Genomic DNA, 19,456 nt, shown 5'->3' with positions numbered 1-19,456 from the left:
GTGGTGGCCACCCTGGTGGAGCCACCGTGTCCCCTTCTCCCTCCCGGCACTGGCAGCACCCCCTAAAATGCTCCATTTTATTTAAAATAACATCTGGGAGGGGGAGGGTTGGCGCCAGTAGTGAGAGGACAGGGACTCAAGTACAAAAATAAAGGGGGCCGCGCGGAGCGGCAGCCTCGGGGCAGGACGGGCCCCGCTCCCCCGGCGGCAGCGGCGTCCCCGCGGTGTCCCCGGCCGGGCCGCGGGGCCGCTAGCACGAGCTGGTCTGCAGGTTGGCCTCGGTGAGCAGCGAGGCGATGGACGAGGGCCCGTACGCGCTGTCCAGGTCCTCGTCGGAGCTGAGCTGCTCGTCCTGCAGCGCGGAGCCGGCGCGCGCGGCCTTGCGCCTGCGGGGGGGCCCGGGCGCGCGCTCAGCCGGGGCCGCGCGGGGCCCGCGCCAGCCCCCCCGGCCCGGCCACCCACCAGGCCTCCTTCTCCAGGGCCTTGACGCGCTGCTGGAGCTGCTCGTTGAGCTCGTGCTGCTCCTCCAGCTCCCGCTGCGCCTTCTTGCGGGCGCCCTCCAGCCGCTCGATCTCCTCCTCGGCCTCGTCCACCTGCCGCTTGAGCGCCTTCACGCGCAGGCTCAGCTGCGGGAGACGCCGGTGACGCCGGGGCCGCGGCGCCCGGCGCCGGCCCCGGGAGAGCGAGGGCCCACCTGGTCCTTCTGGTCGTTGACGTGTTGCCGCTCGTCGTCGATCTGGATCGTCAGCTCCTTCACCTTGCGCTCCAGCTTGCGGTTCGAGGAGAGCAGGACGCTCTTCTCCCTGCGGCGGGGCCGCGCGCGGAGTTGGCGCGAGCTCCGCGGCGCCCGGGGCGCGCGCGCTTTTCGCCCTCGCGGTACCTCTCCTCCGCTTGCAGCTTGTCCTGGAGCTCCTCGAGCCGGGCCTCGAGCTGCGGGACGTTGCTGGCCGCCCGGGGCAGCCCCTCGCTGCTGGCCAGGCGGCTCTTGAGCTCCTTGTTCTGCGGAAACAGAGGCCGGGGCTGGGAGTCATCGTCCCCGGCGGCCGCCGGCCCCACGCGGTGGCCGCTGGCCAGGGGCCAAAGCGCCTCTTATGTAAGTCCCGGCGGTGAGTCAAGGTGCGGACGGGCCCTTCCCAAGGAGGCGGCGGAAGGAGCCGGGTGATGCGTCAGGAGCGGGGTTATATAACGGCAACGTGCCGGAGGAGCCGGGGCCGCCGGCGGTGCCGCGTCCCTGCTGCACCCCAGGGTGTCCCGGCTGCGGCGGCTTCCGTCGGTAACGAGCCCGAGTGATCCCAAGGCTGCCGCTCCGCGTGCTGCCGGGCGGCCTCGTTAACCCACCGGCCTCGTTAACCGGGCGGCCGTAAGGCCCGCGGGCGCCCCGGGGCCGGGCGGCGCCGCGGCCTTGGCGCGCTGCGGCGTCAGCAGCGCCGGGCCGTGTTTTCTTGGCAGCCGTAATTACGCGCTGGGAACAAGAACAGCTCCGGGAGCTGCGTTCCCATTGATCCCTTTTGTTCGGAGCCAGCTCCGGGTTAGGTAACGAAGGGCTCGGAGCGCAAGCCCGGGCAGGCGGCGCTGCGGGGAGCGGGGGGCCGCACCGGGGCGAGCGCCAAGCGCGCAGGGCAACGCGCGGGGCCTCACCTGCCTCTCCAGGGAGACCTTGTCGCACTCCAGGTCCTGGCGGCTCGAGCGCTCCTGCAGCAGCTCTGCCCGCAGCTGGTCGATCTGCGCACGGGGCAGGGGAGGCCTTGGGCTCTCGGCCTTCCCCGCCGCGACCCTCCGCTAACGGCGCCCGGTGCCGCCGTGGCTGCGCTCGGCCAACGAGCCACAAGTGGAACCGGCCCCCACAAGGGTCTATTTCAAGTTCACCCGGGCGAAAGCAGCGGGTGCCGGGCGCTCTTGTAAAGTTGAAACGAAAGGGAAGGTGGTTTCCTCTCCAGAATTGCCCAATTAGAGGTCGGCAGCGAGCAGACCGCTGCCTTCTCCCCCCGGCGACTCCCGAAACGCCGCGGCGATGCCGCCCGCTCCGGCGCAGCCCGGCGAAACCCAACCCTGCCGCACGGCTCCAACGCCGGCTCCCGCTTTGAAGGTAATAACCAGTTCGGTTAATAGAGAGGTTAGAGCCAGGAGACCGGTGTAATTTAAGCCCAAACATCCTGCATAAATTACAAACCTCACCCTATAATTTCAGGGGATTTTTTTTGGGGGGGGGGGCACCAAGCTCATATAATTTCCGTTCGCACCCAAACCAGCTTTTCAGATGCCACCGTCTCAGTTCCACAGCAAGACTGCGAGCAATGGAGGGCTCAGAGTTGCTCCCTAATGACTCATTAATTGGATTTTAACTCTGTTAACCGGCCGTGCTCCAAACATCAAGTTGCCAAGTGCTGGCGAACGGCTCCCTCGCAGGGCGATGGGGCCGGGCCGGCCGCAAAGCCGCCCCGCGAGGGCTCGGGCTGCCCTACCTGGTCTCTGCTGCGGGCGACCCGCTCCGTGAGCAGCTCCACCGTGGTCCTCTCCTCGTCCAGCTCCACCTCCAGGCGCTTGGACTTTTCCTACGGGTCCGGCTGGGTGAGCGCGAGCCGCTGGGCCTGCTCTGCCCCTTGCTGCTGGCGCGCAGCACTGCAGGCACCGGCCAAGGCGCGTGGCCACCCCGGGGCTCTTCTCCCTCCCCACGGGGCTCTCGGTGGCTCAGCAGCATCTGCTGCGTTGCCCAAAAAACGCTACGAACCTCCAGGGTCTTGATCTGGCGCGAGCGGTCGTCCTGCGAGCGCTTCTTGGCGTCCACCTCGTGCTCGAGGTTGTGCAGCCGCTGCAGCAGCACCTCCTTGTCCAGGGTCGCGCTCTCCCGCTCCGCCTGGCTGTCCTGCAGCGCTTGCTTCAGCCGGGAGACCTGCGGCGCGGAGGGAGGGCGCTGCAGACCCAGGCCTGTCCCCAAGATGTCAGGGGACAGAGACAGGGGGAAGGTGCCAGCCCGGGGTGGCCCTCGGGGGCACCGCGCGGTACCTCGTCCTGCAGCCGGTCCATGCTGAACTGCATCTTCTCCACCTCGGCGCCCCGGTCCTTAGCCTGTTTCTGGGAATCCGTGAGCTCCTTCCGTGACTTCTCCTTGAACTCCTCCAGCTGCGACCTCAGCACGGCCAGCGAGCTCTGCGACTCCTCCGTCATCTGCTCCAGCTGGGGCAGAGCAGGGAGCGCTCAGGAGCCCACGTGCTTTGCCCCGAGCCACGGGAGCCCAAGGCAGGAAGAGATGCCCGCGGGCACAGCCTTCGGGGAACATTTCTTCCCTGGGCTCAGGAGTGTCATGCAAAGGGGTACAAGCCCTGCCAGCACAGCCTGGGTGACCCCCCTTGGGTCCGCTGGGTGACAGCAGGGGCTCTGCAAGAGCCTCAGCCTCTTGGGGAGCAGGATTGGCCCTGCAGGTGCGGGACAAGTCCCCGAGACATCAGGAGATGCTGCCTGCGAAGAGCCCTGGGGCCAGGGCGGGTTCCCAGTGTTGGAGCGCAAAGACAGAGCTCCCAGGATTTGGGGGAAGGATCTGTGCCAGCTGGCTCTGCGGGGAAACCAGATCCCTGCTCCATGCCCAAAGCTGGGGGCAGAGCCCTGTCCCCACCCTGGTTCAGCTGCTGGTGTCTCAGAGGTCTCAACCACGCGGTACCGAGACGGGGTGTGAGAGCACGCGACGCCCCGCGGGATGGAGCTCCCCGGGGCACCCCAACCTCTTTGCTGAGCTTCTCTGTGGTCCGGTCGAGCAGGCGCTTCTGCTCCTCCAGCTCGCTCTTGGCGCGCTTCAGCTGCTCCTTCTGCCTCTGCTCGTCCTGGTAGGACACGCTGAGCTCCTGGTGCTCCTGCGCGAGCCGGGCCAGGCCCCGCTGCGCCTCGTCCAAGCGCGTCTCCAGCGAGCGCTTGGCCATCTGCAGCTCCTGCTCCCGGTCCGTAGCTTCGCTCAGCGACTCCTCCATTTGCCTGCGCTCGCTCTGAAAGGACAAGGCTCTTAAAACACCTCCCTGCTCCTCTTCGAGGCAGAGGCAGCTCCGGATGCCCGGATCAGTGGTGCAAGGGGGTGACGGAGACAACTGCGGACTCGGTACCTCCAGTTTGGTGACCTTCTCCTTGAGGCGGGCCTGGGAGCCCTCCCAGTTCTCGCCCAAGCGCTCGTAGTCCCTCAGCTGCGTCTCCAGGCCGAGGATCTTCCTGCGCAGGTCGTCGTTGTGCTCCTGCAGCTCCCGCAGGGTGGACTCCACCGCCCTCCTCGCCTGCTCCGCCGACTCCCTCTCGCTCTCCAGGGAGGCCTTGGTCTGCAAAACAGCCGCATCGCGCGGTGGTCGCGGGGCCGCTGCTGCAGGGGGGAGTCTCGGGTGGCTTTCGGGGCTTGTGTCCTCCAGCACAGTGGGAATCAGGGGATCTCGGGCTGCAAGTGTCGCGTTGCCCTGCAGCTGCGCAGTCTGCAGCTCCCACAAGGGCATTAAGAGCCCGTCAAGGCGAGGGCAGGCAGTGGTGGGGCTGGCTCCGGAGCTCACGCTTCGGCAGCGAGCTGGCACTCACCTGCGCGGCTTCGTCGCGCTCCTTGCGGAGCTGCTGCAGGTCCCGGCGCTGCTGCTCGAGCGCCGCGTCGCGGCTGGCCGCCTCCTCCCGCGCGGCGCCCTTCAGGCTCGCCAGCTCCTGCTCCCGCTGCTGCAGCAGCTCGTCCTGCGCCTCCTTCTTGGCCGTCAGCTCCCGCTGCAGCTCCCGGGCCTGGCGCAGCTCCTGGCGGGAGACACCCAGGGCAGGGAGCCTTGGCATGGCCCAGGCTCGGGGCAGGGGACCGCGTCCTCCTCCCAGGCTTTACAGGGTGGGATGACAACGCCAAGAGGCTGGTCCAGGGTCTCCAGAGCCAGCTGTCCTCGCTCCGCGTGCTGTCACCTACCTTCCTGAGCGCCTCGAGCTCGCTGGCATCCGCGGCGCTGCTCCGCATCTGGTCCACCTCGTCCCGCATGGCCGAGAAGCGATCGCGAAGCTCCCGCAGCTCTTCCTCGAACTCCTCCCGCTCCAGTTTCACCTGCAGCAGCCTGGAAGGAGCAGGACGAGAGGCAGCGTCGGCCCGGGACGTCTTGGCCACGCTCTCGCTCCCCACATCAGCCTCCCCAGAGCCACAATGCGACGTCTCCCCAGCCATCCCGCTGCACCCCAGGGGCTCAGGGAAGGAAGAGGAGGCTCCGATGCCTCCCAGCTGCCAACTCTTTTCCGCAAGGTTTGCAGGAAAGACAGCGCACGGTCACAAACTGCACTTACTCCTGCTTTGTGGTGCGCAGCTCATCCTTGTTCTTCTGGAACATGTCCCGCCAGTGCCCCGTTTCCTCGGCGCTCTCCTCCAGCTCCCGCTGCAGGTTCCTCACCACCGCGTTGATCTTCTGCTTCTCGGTCTCCAGGTTGGCCTGGCCCTGGCGGCAGGGTGGAAGCGCTGAGCGCTCCTTCGGGCTGGTCCCGGTGTCGGGGGCCCCGGTGCGCTGCGTCCCTCCCTCCGAGGACGTTCAGGTCCTGACGTGGTTCGTGTTTACCCAAACCAGCCCGGGGAAGCTGTGCAAGGACCCGGGGACCCTCCACACCTCCTCCTTTCCTCCTCGGGAGCATTTAAAGGGAAAAGTTTAGGGCAGAGCCTCCCCCCGGCCCGCAGCCGGACCTGCGACACGTCCTCCATGCTGCGCCGCAGCTGGTCCATGTCGCTCTGGTACTGCTGCCGCACGCGGTCAAGCTCCTTGTCGTGACTGGCCACCTCTTCCTTGAGGGCCCCCTTGAGCGCCGTGAGCTCCCGCTCCCGCAGCCGCAGATGCTCCTCCTGCCGCTGCTTGGAGCTCAGCGCCTCCTCCAGCTCCTCGCGCGTCTCCAGCAGCTCCTGGGTGACAGAGGCTCTCCGGGCTCGGCAGGGGCAGCGCAGGGTGTTGGGGGCACCGGGACGGCGCGTGCCCGGCCGCGCACCTTGTACAGGGCGTCGCTGTCCGGAGACGCCGCGGGGCCCTTGCGCAGCCGGTCGAGCTCCTCGTGCAGCAGCAGCAGCTGCTCCTCGCAGGCCCCCAGCCGCGTTTCCGCCTGCTCCTTGGCTATTTTCACGTCTGTCAGCCTGGGGGAAGAGCACGAAGCTGCTCGCGGCCTGGCAGAGCCCCTTCTGAGGGCAGTGAGACCCAAGCCACGCTGCAACGAGCACCCAGTTGTCACCATGCCCTGTCCCTGCGGACCCAGCACTCTGACACCTCCTGTCACCACCCTCCTGTTGCGATTCCCCTTGGCAGCTTCACGCTGCAAAGCTCCAGCTCGCCCCAGCGCAGCTGAATATCTGCGGCACAGGCACGTCTGGCCCTGCAGATGCTGCCCAGGGCTGAGGCTGGGACAGCTCAGCACATCCTGGCCCCGGAGCCCCGAGGGGCAGCTCTTACTCTTGCAAACTGCTCTGCAGCTCCTGAGTTTTCCTCTCCAGGGCTGCGCGGAGCCGCTGGCTCTCGTCCTGCACCTCCTGCAGCTGCGTTTCCAGCGCCCGCACGGAGCCCGTCCGCACCGGATCCCTGGCCAGCTCGAGCTTCTGGCGGAGCTGCCGGACGCAGGGAAAGGAAAACGCTTCCATCCCTGCCCGCGACCGCGGCGATGCCCGGCGCCCGCCCCGCCGCATCCTGCCAGCCCCGGCGCTGCAGCCCCTGCGCACGAGCGGCCCCGGGCGCCACCCCGCGCGCGTGCCCGGCCTCACCCTGGTCTCCTCCTCGAGCCTCTCCTGCAGCTCCTGCAGCCTCCTCGCCAGCTCGCGGTGCTGCGGCTGCGCGCAGGGCGCATCCTTGGCGGGCCCTGGGGATCCCTGCGGGAACAGGGCGCGCTCAGAGCTCCGGGCGCTGCGGCACAGGGGGCAACGCGGCCTCCCGAAGGGGCTCGTCCTGTGGGGTGGCTGCGGTGCCAGGGGACCAGCAGAGAGTCCCCAGGAGGAGCTGGGGCCCGGCCTGCCCTGGAAGCTGCGATGCAGGCAGGGAGCAGCGGGGGAACCGCTGCGACTCACCGCGAGCTCCTGGATCTTCTCAAACACCAGGTTAGTTTTCCTCTTCAGGGAGACGTCGCTGTCTCTGCTCCTGTGCACATGAGAGCAGAGGGGGACACCGAGGTAAGAGGGAAGGCAGAAAGGCCCAAGAGGGCAGGAAGAACCCAGGAGTTTGCTGCTGTCCACCCCAAGACAACCACAGAGCGGCTACGAGGACATCTCTGCTCGCAGGGAGCACCGCAGCCTCCACTTCCAGCAGAGGAAGGGCAGGGGGTCCAGAGAACTCACCCCTCCTTGAGGACGCCGTAGATGAGCTCCTTGGTGTGCTCGGCGCTGCCGGGCTGCGCCACCTCCTGCTGGTCCCGCAGCAGGTCCGGGGTGGACTTGAGCTGCCACCGGCGGGGACAAAAAACCCTTGCAGCGGCAGAGCCGGACCCAGAGCGCCCGGCCCCGCCGGCCCCAGGGCCCCGCGGGCAGCAAAGGGGCTCCCGGGCGAAGGGGCGCGCGGTGCCGCCGGGACGCGGTGCCGGTACCTGCAGGTCCGCGCGCGCGGTGCCGGGCGGCCGCTCGCCCGCGGGCTCCTTGGCGCGGCTCCGCGCGGCTCCGCGCTCCGGCAGCGCCGCTCCACCGGGGCCACCGGCCGCGGGCTGCGCGTCCCCGGCCCAGCGCCCCGCGGCGTCCGGAGCGGCCCGGCGGCCCGCGGCGCCGTCCAGGCTCTGCGAGCGCTTCCGCTCGGCCGCGGGGACGCGGCTCCTCCGGGCCGCCCGGCCCCGCGGCTGCCCCTTCCCGTCGAACTTGCTGATGAGGGAGTCCACGGAGGAGAGCGGCTGCGTGTCCACGTGGGCGCCGCTGTCCCCCGCGCCGTGGGGCGGGCGGCTCCGCTCCGCGCCGGGCCCGGCCGCGGTCCCCGCGCTGCAGCGGGCGCCGGCGGGCGGCGCGGGGGGCTCGGCGGGCGGCGCGGGGGGCTCGGGGCCCAGCAGGCAGCCGTACGAGCGCGCGCGCCGCAGCGCGTCCCCGGCCGCCCGCGCGGGCGCCTCCTCGTCCGAGGCGCTGCTGCCGCCGGGCCGCGCCGCGTACGGGTTCTCCGGCAGCTCCGAGTCGGAGCTGGCCGAGCCCGAGGGAGGCTCCGGGGGCCGCCGGGCGCCGCCGGCTCCGAAGGCGCCGTCGCTCTTGATCTGCACCCCGAAGGATTCGCTGCCCTTCTCGCCGCTGTTGAGCACCACGAAGGGCTGCCCGGCGATGCCCTGCACGCGCACGGCCACGCCGTACGAGCCCGGCCGGCCCGCCTGCGCGCGCGGCTTCGGCGCCTTCTGCGGCTCCTGCAGGTCCTTGATGAAGCGGATCTGGACGCCGTAGTCCACGGGGCTCTGCTTCTCGCCCATGGCTGCGCCCGGGGGCCAGTCCATCCCCGGGGCTCCGCGCGCCGCCCTGCGGGGAAGAGGAGCCCGCGTTGGCCCCGGGAGGCAGCAGCAGCGGGGCTGGAGGCAGCAGCAGCGGGGCTGGAGCCCTTGGCTTGAGCCCCCCTTCATTAGGAAGCACCCGGAGCCCTCAGCTCGAGCCCCCCTTCGTTAGGAGGCGCCCAGAGCCCTTGGCTTGAGTCCCTCTTCGTTAGGAAGCACTGGGAGCCCTCGGCTCCAGCCCCCTGGAACCTCCGGGGAGAGGAGGCGGCTCCTCTCCCTGCTCCAAATAAACGGGATCCGCAGGGAAGGCGATGGGAGACGCTGAGCGGAGCCTGCGGCTGCAGCCCCAGGGCGGCACAAGGGACATGGGGACACAGGGGAGCCCGGGGAGAGACAAGGTAGCATTTAAAGTGGCCCTGGACGTGAAAACAGAATAATAAAAAGAGTATTAAATATTAAAGCAGAACCTCGGCTTCCAGTTCAAACCGTGGCGTCATTCCCAAAACATCACCTGGCTCAAGGCAGCAGGGACGGCCGGAGAGCCGGGCTTGCCTCCGGCCTCCCGCGAGCCCCGGCCCCTGTTTCCTCCCACGGCCGCCCGGGAAGGAAAATCCAGGGAAGGAAAATCCAGGGAAGGAAAATCCAGGGAAGGAAAATCCCCCCGGAGAAGCGACACTGCCGCGGGGCCGGGCTGTGCAGCGGGGCCCGGAGCCCCGCGGATCCCTGGCCCGGAGCCGACGCGTGGGCTGGCGGCAGCTCCGGTGCCGCGCGGAGCGTGACGGGCAGCGCCAGGACGGACGAGCCTTTTCCAGGGCCCCTCCGTGCGGCGCCTCCGCTTCCCGCGGCCACCGTCTGCTCCCGTCCCTCGGCCAAGGCCGGTAGGAGCGATTCCTGCAGAATGGGAGCTGGGAAAGGCCTTGCCTGGGGATCCGCAGCGTGGAGCGATGCAGGGGCCGGAGACGTTTTGCTGGGGCCGTGGCCGACACGACCGACCTTTGAGGACTTGGAGGACATTCGTCCCCAAGACCTAATTGCAGATCAGGCCCCAGCATCGAGATAACGAGATCAGCAACAGATACCGGCGCCTGTAAATCCGCCCTGACAGTGGCAAGAGTCCACAGGGCAAATCCCGTTATTCCCAACCCTTCCTGGGGGCACTGGCAGAGCCCCGCACCGGCTGCCGGCCCGGTGCCCTCCAAGCCACAGGGACGATTGAAGCTTGGGGACGTCACCAAGCGCGGCCGGCGAGGGCTGAGGGGTGACAGGAGGGGACGCGGAGGGGCCGGCGGCGCCGGGAGCCGGAGCGGCCGCGCGGAGCCGCTCGCGGCAGGACGAGCAGGTGAGTCAGCGGGAGCGGCCGCTCGCCGGGAACGCCGCACCTGGAAGGGCTCCAGCTCCCGGCGAGAGGGCCGCGGAGCCGGATTCCTTCCTGCGGGAGAGCGGCGCCAAGCCCGGGGCTGCAAACAGCCCCAGGACGAGGGTTTGCTGCAAACCGCAGAGAAGGCACCTGCGAGCGAGCGGGACGAGGCTAAAACCAGCCCGTTTGTGGTGCCGGCGCGCAGGGCCCTCCCTCGGGACGGCCTTTGCTCCGCGGAGCCCGCGGGTGGCGCGCGGCCAGCCCGGCCGCCCGCGCCGCCACAATGGGCCCTTTGTGGCCGCCGTGACCCGCGGAGCGGCTGTTTTGCTGCAAGCGGCGCCGGGAAAGCTCGTGGGGCCGGAGAGCCCCGCGGAGCCGCGCTCGGCCCGGCCCGGAGCGCCCGCGTCGCCGCGCGAGGGGACACGAACGGCAGCTCCCCCCTCTCGCCTGTTTTCACGGCCGCCACCGGCTCTGCGGCTGTTCCCACCGCGGGACTCCCCGCGCTCGGCTCCGTCGCGGCTTCCTCGGCGCCGTTTGGGCAGCGCCGGGGCTGGGCCCGCTCGGGTCAGAGTCCGCGGGCGACGCCGGCGGCGCTGGAGGACACGGGCTCCTTCCCGCGGTGTCCCAATAAACCCTCGGTGGGTGACGAAGCGACACCCGGAGCCGCCCGAAACCAACACACCCGCGTGCGTCAGCCGGCGCCACCGGCGCGGAGCCGCTCCGCACGACGCCCAGCGGGCCGGAACACCCGGAGCACTCGAGGGGATCCCGCACGGACGCGGCAGCCGCCGGCCTCGAGGATCGACGGCTTTTAGCCGGGCAAAACCCCCTCCTGTAACACGGCCGGCCGCGGGTTACTCACAAAAACAGGAGAAGGGGCAAAGAGAGGGCAGATTTTCTTGTACCTTGAGGCACCCATTCCCACCCTCCAGCTCCCCAAAACCAACGGTGATGGAATTTTGACCATCAGGATAAGGCCAAAGCCCTCGGACACCATCCGTGGGGGCAAAGCCAAGAAACTGCTTGAGAGCTGCCTGGCTGGCCACATCTTCTAAATAATAGTCAAACAGCATTAAAAATAAAGATATTAAAAACAGACAAACAAAACAGCTTCCCCCAGGACTACAAGTAGGGCATGAGCGGCGCCGTGATGCATTTTTATGGAGTGGATCAGGCCAGACCTTCGCAAACTCTGCTTAGGGCTCCCCAATAAATAGCACCCACGGAAAAGCCGCGTTATTGGGATGCCCAAATAAAAAGCACCCGCGGAAAAGCCGCGTTATTGGGATGTCCTCGCACGGATGAGTGTTCCTGGGGACAAGCAGCCCCTTATCAGCAGCGGGACTGCAGCCGGGAACAGAAACCAGCCCGACTGGTCGGGGTGGTAGCGGGAGCCCAGAGCCACCGCAAACAGGTGCCGAAACAAAAGGTTGCGACAGTGGCCGGGAGGGGGTTATCGCTGCCCTGGGCGCGCGGGGACCGCGGGACCCCCCGACGTGTCCCCAAGGCGCCCCAGCCTCTCGGCTATGACAGGGGTGGCTGCTCACCGGTGGCGCGCAGGTCCCCGGCGTCCCGCGGCGATCCGGGCTGTTCACGCCGCGCTCGCCGGCTCCGAGGGCGCTCCGAGCCGCTCCGACGCCGAGCCGCTCCGCGGGGCGTCCGCGCCCCGGAGGGTCCCTGGGGAAAAGGGAGGAAAACGGGAGAGCGGTGAAGGCCGAGGCAACGCGCCGCCCAAACCCTCCGCGGCCCCGCTGGGGCTTTAACCCCCGCGCCGAGCGGGGGAGACACCCGAGCCCCAGATTTCTCTTTCTTATTTAAACGGGCGGCTAAAAATACCCGCCGGGAGCCCGGCGCGAAGTAGGGCAGCTCCGCGGCAGGCTCCGCATTAAAGTTTCAGGAGGTGCCGCGTTACGGCCGCTCCGGGAGCGCTGGAGCCCGCTCTGCCAGGCCTGGGGCTAGGGCTTTGCCCCAGCACCAAGTTTCCAAGGAATGCACGGATCCGAGGGGCATTTCCCCCCCGGATTTTGCTCATTTTTCTGCCGTTTGAAGCCTCGGCTGCAACAAGACAGCGATTGTCGGCGCATTGCTAACGAGGCGCGGGGGAACAGACCCGGGATCCGATCATTCCTGAAAGCAGGAATGATCAAACAGCTCCTATCTGTCCTGGCTGGGACTGAGCCTTTATCAGCAAACTCCCCCGGCCGGAGATTAAGTCCAAGGGCCATAAAGGCGCGGAGCATTCCCAGCGAGCGGAGCGGAGCAGCGGCCCCTATAGAGCGCCAGGCCCTATAGGGGAAGGGCAGCTCAGGGAAGCCCCTATAGGGCCGGGTCTGGAGGGGGATCTGGCAGATCCCAGGTGGAAACAGCTCCCGCTTTGGCAGAGGGTGCCGGGGGGGAGGACCTAAACGCGGCTCCCGGCAGAGGACGATGCAGCTTCCGTAGGGAAGAGCTATAGGAACATGCAAATCCCGCACAGAAGGGCAGCAGATCCCGCAGGGAGAGGAGCCCGCAGGGCAGAGCCAGGACAGGAGACAGGGAGCAGCCTATAGGGCTCCCTATAGGAGGTGCCACGGGGAGGCCCTGCCCCGGGGAGGGAAGCCCCGGTGGAGGCTGCCATGGGGCCGCGCCAAGGACAGGGGCAGAGCCGGGGCAAGGTCCGCGCCGGGCCCGGCACCTATAGGCGCTGCTATAGGGCAGGGCACGCCGGGGAAGGACGGCACGTCTAGCCCCAGCCATGGGGCAGGCTGCATCCCAGGAACAGCCGCCCCTATGGCCCCGGGCCCTCCCGAGGGGAAACGAAGGGCAGAATCCACCCGGGAGGGAATAACCCCTATAGGATAAGCTATAAGATCGCCCCTACAGGGACGGCCGCGGGGCAGAGCTGGCCCGGGAAGCAGAAACCCTGCGGGATCTGCCCTGGGGCAGGATGTGGAGCGGGGGAGAGAGATCCTATAGGGGCCACCCCTATAACAGCCCCCGCCCTATAGGAGCCCCCGGCCCAGGAACCGCTCTATAGGGGCCACCCCTATAGCAGCCCCCGCCCTATAGGAGCCCCCGGCCCAGGAACCGCTCTATAGGGGCCGCTTCTATAGTGACCCCCCCACCTCAGGAGTCGCTCTATAGGGGCCTCCTCTATAGCAGCCCCCTGCCCTATAGCAGCCCTATAGGGGCCGCCCCTATAGCAGCCCCCTGCCCTATAGCAGCCCTATAGGGGCCGCCCCTATAGCGCCCGCACTCACCGCCGCGCCGGCTCCGCTCCCCGCGCTGCCCACCGCAACCTGTTACCTTCCGCGGGCCCCGCCCCCCTGACCGCCCATTGGCCCGCGCCCCCACAGGCCACGCCCCGGGGCGGGCAAGACCCCGCCCCCGTCCCCGCCCCCTTGCCTCGCGGCCCGGCCCCCGGGAGGGCGCCCCGGCGCGGGCGCCATTTTGGAGGCGGGCGCGGGGCCGCGTCGTTGCCGCCGCTCCGCGACACCGGGAAAGGCCCCGGGGCGGCCCGTGGAGCGCGTCGCGCCTCGGGGGCCCTTCACGTGTACCTCAAGCGGCGAAAAAATCCGCGGTGTAACTTGAAGGGAGGTCCTGCCTCAAAGCGCTCCTGTCCCTGCGCCGCTGGCGCGGGGCTGCGGGACGGGGACAGCCGGCAGCGGAGGCCGCTGGGCGCCATCCTCACGGCACACGTGTCCTCACATGTCCAGAAGAGGTTTCTTGGCGCTGTCGATGAGCGGTTTTTGAGGGGATCCTGCCATTTCGAAGGTTTTTTTTTGCGCATTTAGGCAATGCAGATGGTTCCCTGTGCTCCTGCAGTGCTCTGTAAACCGGAGCTGGGTGCCTGCCGGGAGGGTTCGTCCTGCCTCACCGGGCCAAGAGGAGCGGCTCCATGTGGGGATGTGAAATGACCCCATGGAAAAGAGGGGCCAAAGCTGCAAGGGGCAGCACTGCCCTTGCCTACCCCTTCCCGGGCATCCCAAAGCCCTCCTGGAGCTGCGGCCGTTCCCGGCTCCGCAGACGCAGCCCCGTGTCCTCCTCCAAGGACGAGCTCCTCCCCTGACGAGCTGCGTTCGTCGCAGTCGGACCCTTCCCGGGGGAACGGAGCGCGGCCGCGCGCTGGGGCGGACGCGGCTCCGAGGTTGATGCTCTCGGCTGTGGGGCTGTCGCATCCCAGACGCTAATAATTCTCTTTCACAACTGTCACTTTTTCCACCGGTCCAGCAAACTGGGCTCCCCAAGGGTCTGTGGGTTTTGCAACACGCAGATGACAAGAAAATTCCCGCTGGATTCACAGGGAAACCCCCATTTGCTCTGAGGGCTGGACAGGGTTTTTAGCCCCGGTCTCCTGAGCATCAGGGGCAGGAGCACAGATTAGCAGGAGCCTCTGCACGTGAAGGCGCAGCTGGAGCAGGAAGGCAGGAGGAAAAACCGTATTTTATTTATCTATTAAAAACGTCTAACGCGCACGACAAGGCCCCTGGGGCGGCTGGAGCAGCGGGGCCGCCACGCACAAGATGGCGCCCGGCGTGGCTCCGGCCTCACCCAAAATGGCGGCCGGCCGCCTCGGCCTACGGCGGCCGGGAGCGGCCGCGCGGCCCCGCGCATGCGCAGCGCCGGCCGCCCCGTGACTAAGATGGAGGTGCCGGGAATGCGGGCGCCGCCGCCGTTCTGGGCCGGGGGCCCGGCCCCGGGGCAGATCCACATCCCGTGCGCGGCCGCCGGGCAGCCCCTCGGCGGGACGCTGTGAGCGGAGGGGGCGCGGGGAGGGTAGAGCGGGAACGGGGACGCGGGGAGCACAGGCCGGGCCGGGGGGGTTGGGATGGGGGGTGGAGGCCGTGGGGTGGAGGCCCGGGAATGGGGGATACCGGGAGGGTGGGGGAGCTGGGGAGGGGGTGTGGGGTGAGGGAATGGGGGGCTGGGGGTGGGGGAAGGAGGGTTGGGGGGGCATGGGGAGGTTTGGAGGCCGAGGGGGGATGGGGGGGTTGAGGACCAGGGGGGATGGGAGGTTGGGAGGCTCTGAGGGGAATGGGGGGGTTGGAGGCTGGGGGGTCCCCGGGGGGGTCCTGGGGGCTCTGGGACGGGGCTGCAGTCTGGGGGTGCCCTGCGGAGCGGGGTTGGGGTGGGAGCGGGAATGGGGCCACAGGGCCTGGAGGGAGCGCGGCCGGGGCGGCGCCGGAGCGTCGCCCACGTCCCGGCGGCCTCCAGGAGCCCCATGGTGACGGGCGCCTCGGTGCTGGGAGCCAAGTTCGACGGCGGCGTGGTCATCGCGGCCGACACGCTGGGCTCCTACGGCTCCCTCGCGCGCTTCCGCAACGTGTCCCGGCTCCTCCGCGTCAACGACACCACCATGCTGGGCGCCTCTGGGGACTACGCCGACTTCCAGTACCTCAAGCAGGTCATCGACCAGATGGTGTAAGTACCCCCCGCGCTGCCCTGCTTCACGCCGGGCTGCCTCCTTGGGCCTCTTGCTCTCCCCGGGCCTCAAAAAATTAAACCATGTAATAAAACACATCCGCTGAGTAAAAATAAAGTGGGCCCAAACTGCTCTTTGTGCCTGTGGGTCAAATAAGGTAGAATAAAGTGATGTAGTTTGAGGAATGAACTTCGTTCGCAGCTTGTTTTACCACTTGCTGCCTGTAGATCTTCTGTTGAGCCACGTCGGGCAAGCGCAACGTTTCCGAGCTGAAATCCTTCCTTGCCCTTCTCTTAAACGCAGAATCGATGAGGAGCTGTTGGGAGACGGTCACAGTTACAGCCCGAAAGCCATTCACTCCTGGCTGACAAGAGTCATGTACAATCGGAGGTCCAAGATCAACCCGCTCTGGAACACTGTTGTCATTGGAGGCTTCTACAACGGCGAGAGGTGAGGAGGAGCCGTCTGAACCGGGTCCCTCCGCGCGGTGACAGCGCGGCCGCGCGGTGGCCGCAGTGACGGGGCCGTCCCTTCAGTTTCCTAGGGTACGTGGACATGCTCGGGGTGGCCTACGAAGCCCCCACGGTGGCCACGGGCTACGGAGCCTTCCTGGCTCAGGTGAGCGCGCGCGGGCGGCGGCGCCGGAGCTGCCTTGGCGCCGGGTCTCGGGACCGACCTGGGGGTTTTTCTGTTGGCAGCCGCTGATGAGAGAAGCCCTGGAGAAGAAACCCGTCCTGACGAAGGAGGAGGCCCGCGACCTCATCGAGCGGTGCATGAAAATCCTGTATTACCGGGATGCCCGATCGTTCAACAGAGTAAGTGCCCCGGTCCCAGAAAACCCCGCCGTGTCCTCGAGTTGTGGGTGCAGAGCGTGTTGGGGTTAGGGAAGCTGCCCGCAGAGCGAGACCGGCCCCGTCTCCGGAGCCCCTCGGGAGCAGCGGGAATCCTCCCAGGGGGGTTTGCCTTTGCCTGGCCGCTTGATGCTTTTTCCTGCGTCTGATGGTGCTTTTCCCCTGGCCGTGGTGGCATCAGAGACTGCAGTCTGCTCATCTTGAAGTTGTTTCTGTCAACTGCTGGTGTTAACTGTGGCTCGACTTGCCACCAAGAGCAGCACCGAAGGCAAAGCCGCGTTAAAGCCGACGTGCCTGGAGGAGCAGTCCTTGTTACTGACTAATTAAAGCTCTCGCAGGGGGGAGAGGACCCGTCTTACAGTGACGTATGGGATTTACTGCAAGCTCTAAATGCTTCTTCCCCTTAGTATGAACTCGCTATTGCAACCGAGAAAGGAGTGGAAGTGGAAGGACCTCTGACGCTGGAAGCCAACTGGGACATAGCCCATCTCGTCAGGTACCGCTGCCTCCGGAAGCTGCTCCGGGCTCTCGAGCAATCCGCAGTGCCCTCCCCTGTGGACCACAGCCAGGCCGTAGAATGTCCTGACCGTGTGAAATGTCTTCTTGCAGCGGCTTTGAGTGATCTCCAGAGAGCTGCTCCGGGCTGGTCTGTTCCTGTGATCACCCTTTGTGGATGCTGTAAATCACCTCTTCCTCGTGAGGCTCTGATTTGCTACAGAAGTTGAATAAACTTGTTAAGACAAGCGTGTGCGCTCGTGTTGATGATTAGAAAGTAGCTGGTAGCTCCAGGGGTATTTACTGCAGGAGGACTCTCTGCTTGGAGCAGGGAAAAGCCAGAGCACAAGAATTATTGGGAGCCACCAGGGTGATGCCTGCAGAACAACCCCCGCTCCCAAAAAGTTGGGAGCAGCTGCAAGTCCTGGAGAGAGAAACAGCCAAAGCAGCTGCTCCTGTTGTCCCGACGGGGGTTCTGGTAGGAACTGTCCTTCCCTCAGGGTGTGAATGCGCTGCCCTCCCCTGCAGCCCAGATACAGGCGGCTTTATCCAAAGGGGAAGGTAAGTGGAAAGGTGAAGATGGGCTGAGGGTGCCCCATTACTGCCTCTAACTCGTACCCGTTATTTGTGTTTCTCCCTTTTAGCTGTGGTTTCTTAACTGCACTCTCATTAACTAAAGGATTATTAGGAGCAGGACAACTGAAGAGCAGTAGGTGCTGTATTTGCCCGTAGGGCTGCAGAGCTCCTGCTTCCTGCAGTCCCATTCGGTGTTGCCATCGGCTGGGGCCGGGAGCAGCCGCGTGTCAACCCCGGCCGCCCGCGCTCGCCCGAGTTGCTGCTCCGGATCCGTAAAAGCCGCCGGCGTCCCTGAAAGCCACCTGCAGGGAGAAGGGAAAGGGACCCTGAAGGAGGGTCTAGGGAGGGAGCGTTGCTATCGGTACAAACCCAGCGTCCAGCCGGGTCCTCGGGGACAAACTGAGCTCTGACTGAAGGGCCACGGGCTGAAGCTGCAGCGGGGGCGGCTGCAGTTGCCTTGGGGTTTCCAAGGCAACAATTTGATTCCTGAGCCCTGGCTGGGCATCTTCAGGAGCTGCCAAACAACCCCAGGTCCCCTCAGCCCAGACAGCAGAATCCAGGCTGCGATGCTGCCTCTGCCTCTTGGATTACACACCGAAAGAATCATAGGATCATGGAATGCTGAAGGTTGGAAGGGAGCTCTAGGGACCATCCAGTGCAGCCCCCTGCACACGCAGGGTCACCTAGAGCACGTGGCACAGGGCTGCGGCCAAGCGGGTTTGAAGATCTCCAGAGAAGGAGACTCCACAACCTCTCTGGGCAGCCTGTTCCAGGGCTCTGGCACCCTCACTGGGAAGGAATTTTTCCTTAAGCTCCTGTGGAACTTTTGGTGCTTCAGTTTGAGGCCGTTTCCTCTAGCTGTGTCGGTGGCCACCAGTGCAAAGAGGCCGCCCCATCCTCCTCACAGCCTCCCTTGAGGTACTTCTAGACACTGCTCAGGTCCCCTCTCAGCCTTCTCTTCTCCAGCTGAACAGGCCCAGCTCCCTCAGCCTCTCCTCACAGGGCAGATGTTCCAGGCCCCTCCTCATCCTCGGAGCCCTGCGCTGGCCTCTCTCCAGCAGCTCCACATCCCTCTTGTCCTGTGGAGCCCAGAACTGGACACAATCCTGCAGATGTGGCCTCAGCAGGGCTGAGCAGAGGGGCAGGATCCCCTCCCTGACCTGCTGCAGACGCTCTCCTTAACGCAGCCCAGGATCCCATTGGCCTTCCTGGCCACGAGGGCACCTGCTAAAGCCAGCACGAGCCTCCAAGCGCTCTTCAGAATAAACACACATGTTTAGAAATCCATTTCCCTGGTTTTATTAAATGTTCCACTTCTGTACATTTTTAAGATGAACCATTTACAGGTCTGCACATGCTGCCTCCTGCTTTCCTTGGGTACGAGGGAAGGTTTGCAAAACCTCTGCGGAAACAGAAAGGTGCAGGTGCTTCCAATCTCTGTATGTCAAAACGCTTTCTGTCTATACCATAATACATACAGTTAAAAAACCCTCAAACATGCAAATTGTAGAAAAATTTAAGCTGGCAGTGAAAATAAAAAGAAATGTCTTCTTTTTTTTGTGCACATCACAGTTTGTTTCATTAAATCAGCTAATTCTAAGGAACAAGTTTCTGCTGTCACTGGCTGAAGCAGGTTTACGAGGAGGTAACGGGTTCAATGGGCCCAAGGGTTTTGGCTCCCCTCTGGGGCCCGGGAAGAGCAGGAGGGACTTGGACTTTCCGCTTCCAGCGGGAGCTTTGGAGCAAGGCGGGAGCAGACGGGATCCAGCCGGGGACGGGAGCAGCGCGTGGGGCTGCCCCGTCTCGAGCTGCGGATCCAGGCCAAGCCCGGGCCAAACCCAGGCCAAGCCCAGGGGCTCCCACGAGGGCTGGCCCTGAACAGGCCAAAAATCCTCCCCTTGGTGTTTTTTGTCCCCCTGTCCAAACTCACAAGCAAAATAATTACTCATTAAAAAAAAAAAGAAACAGAAAAAAAAAAAAGCAATGGCCAATTATAGAAGGTTCACACATTAAGCAATAATTTGTATCTAAATTTACCACAGAAACCAAATCTCTGGGTCAAGTGTTTTAAAAAAAATAACAATTACCTGTGTTAAGACAACCAAAGAGATTTATATACTGGTTCATTAGCTACATATTTTTTTTTCCTTTCTGTAGAAATGGTCACATTGACAATGTATAATTCAAAACATTTCTGCACAATAAAAACAGAAAACTATGATACAGTGAGGTAAAGAAAACGCAAAAATATTCACCCACAATATATTTTCAGAAAATACCAACACAGTGATTTCTTTTAAAAAAGCACAAAACTTATAAATGAACAGCATAAATGGCTATTTATCTGAGTGATCGCCTACGAATTTCCTAAACCCACAAATCCAC

General features: G+C 65.4%; 2 protein-coding genes across 2 annotated transcripts; one reads left to right on the top strand and one right to left on the bottom strand.

The window, feature by feature from the left end:
* Window positions 1–249: 249 nt before the first annotated feature.
* On the bottom strand, window positions 250–8,397 carry CGN (cingulin). Its single transcript, XM_088537333.1, has 20 exons — window positions 7,553–8,397; window positions 7,280–7,405; window positions 7,009–7,082; window positions 6,713–6,807; window positions 6,408–6,559; window positions 5,953–6,094; window positions 5,657–5,869; window positions 5,269–5,417; window positions 4,904–5,045; window positions 4,543–4,743; window positions 4,089–4,295; window positions 3,717–3,974; window positions 3,004–3,174; window positions 2,729–2,890; window positions 2,463–2,552; window positions 1,639–1,722; window positions 881–999; window positions 695–803; window positions 463–626; window positions 250–386 (listed from the first exon to the last, which is right to left on the bottom strand). Exons 1-20 carry the CDS (start codon window positions 8,395–8,397, stop codon window positions 251–253), a joined length of 3,639 nt encoding a protein of 1,212 aa, XP_088393459.1. The 3' UTR covers window position 250.
* Window positions 8,398–14,369: 5,972 nt separating this feature from the next.
* On the top strand, window positions 14,370–16,738 carry PSMB4 (proteasome 20S subunit beta 4). The gene is made up of 7 exons (XM_088537342.1): window positions 14,370–14,479; window positions 14,942–15,148; window positions 15,453–15,599; window positions 15,686–15,767; window positions 15,848–15,964; window positions 16,408–16,496; window positions 16,610–16,738. The coding sequence occupies exons 1-7, from the start codon at window positions 14,370–14,372 to the stop codon at window positions 16,620–16,622; spliced, it is 765 nt and encodes a 254-aa protein (XP_088393468.1). The 3' UTR covers window positions 16,623–16,738.
* Window positions 16,739–19,456: the final 2,718 nt, after the last annotated feature.

Source organism: Tinamus guttatus, unplaced genomic scaffold (assembly GCF_059628265.1).
Source record: "Tinamus guttatus ecotype Peru unplaced genomic scaffold, ASM5962826v1 Tinamus_guttatus_pri_ptg000744l, whole genome shotgun sequence".
Taxonomy (NCBI): domain Eukaryota; kingdom Metazoa; phylum Chordata; class Aves; order Tinamiformes; family Tinamidae; genus Tinamus; species Tinamus guttatus.
This window is presented reverse-complemented; position numbering and strand designations above follow the sequence as displayed.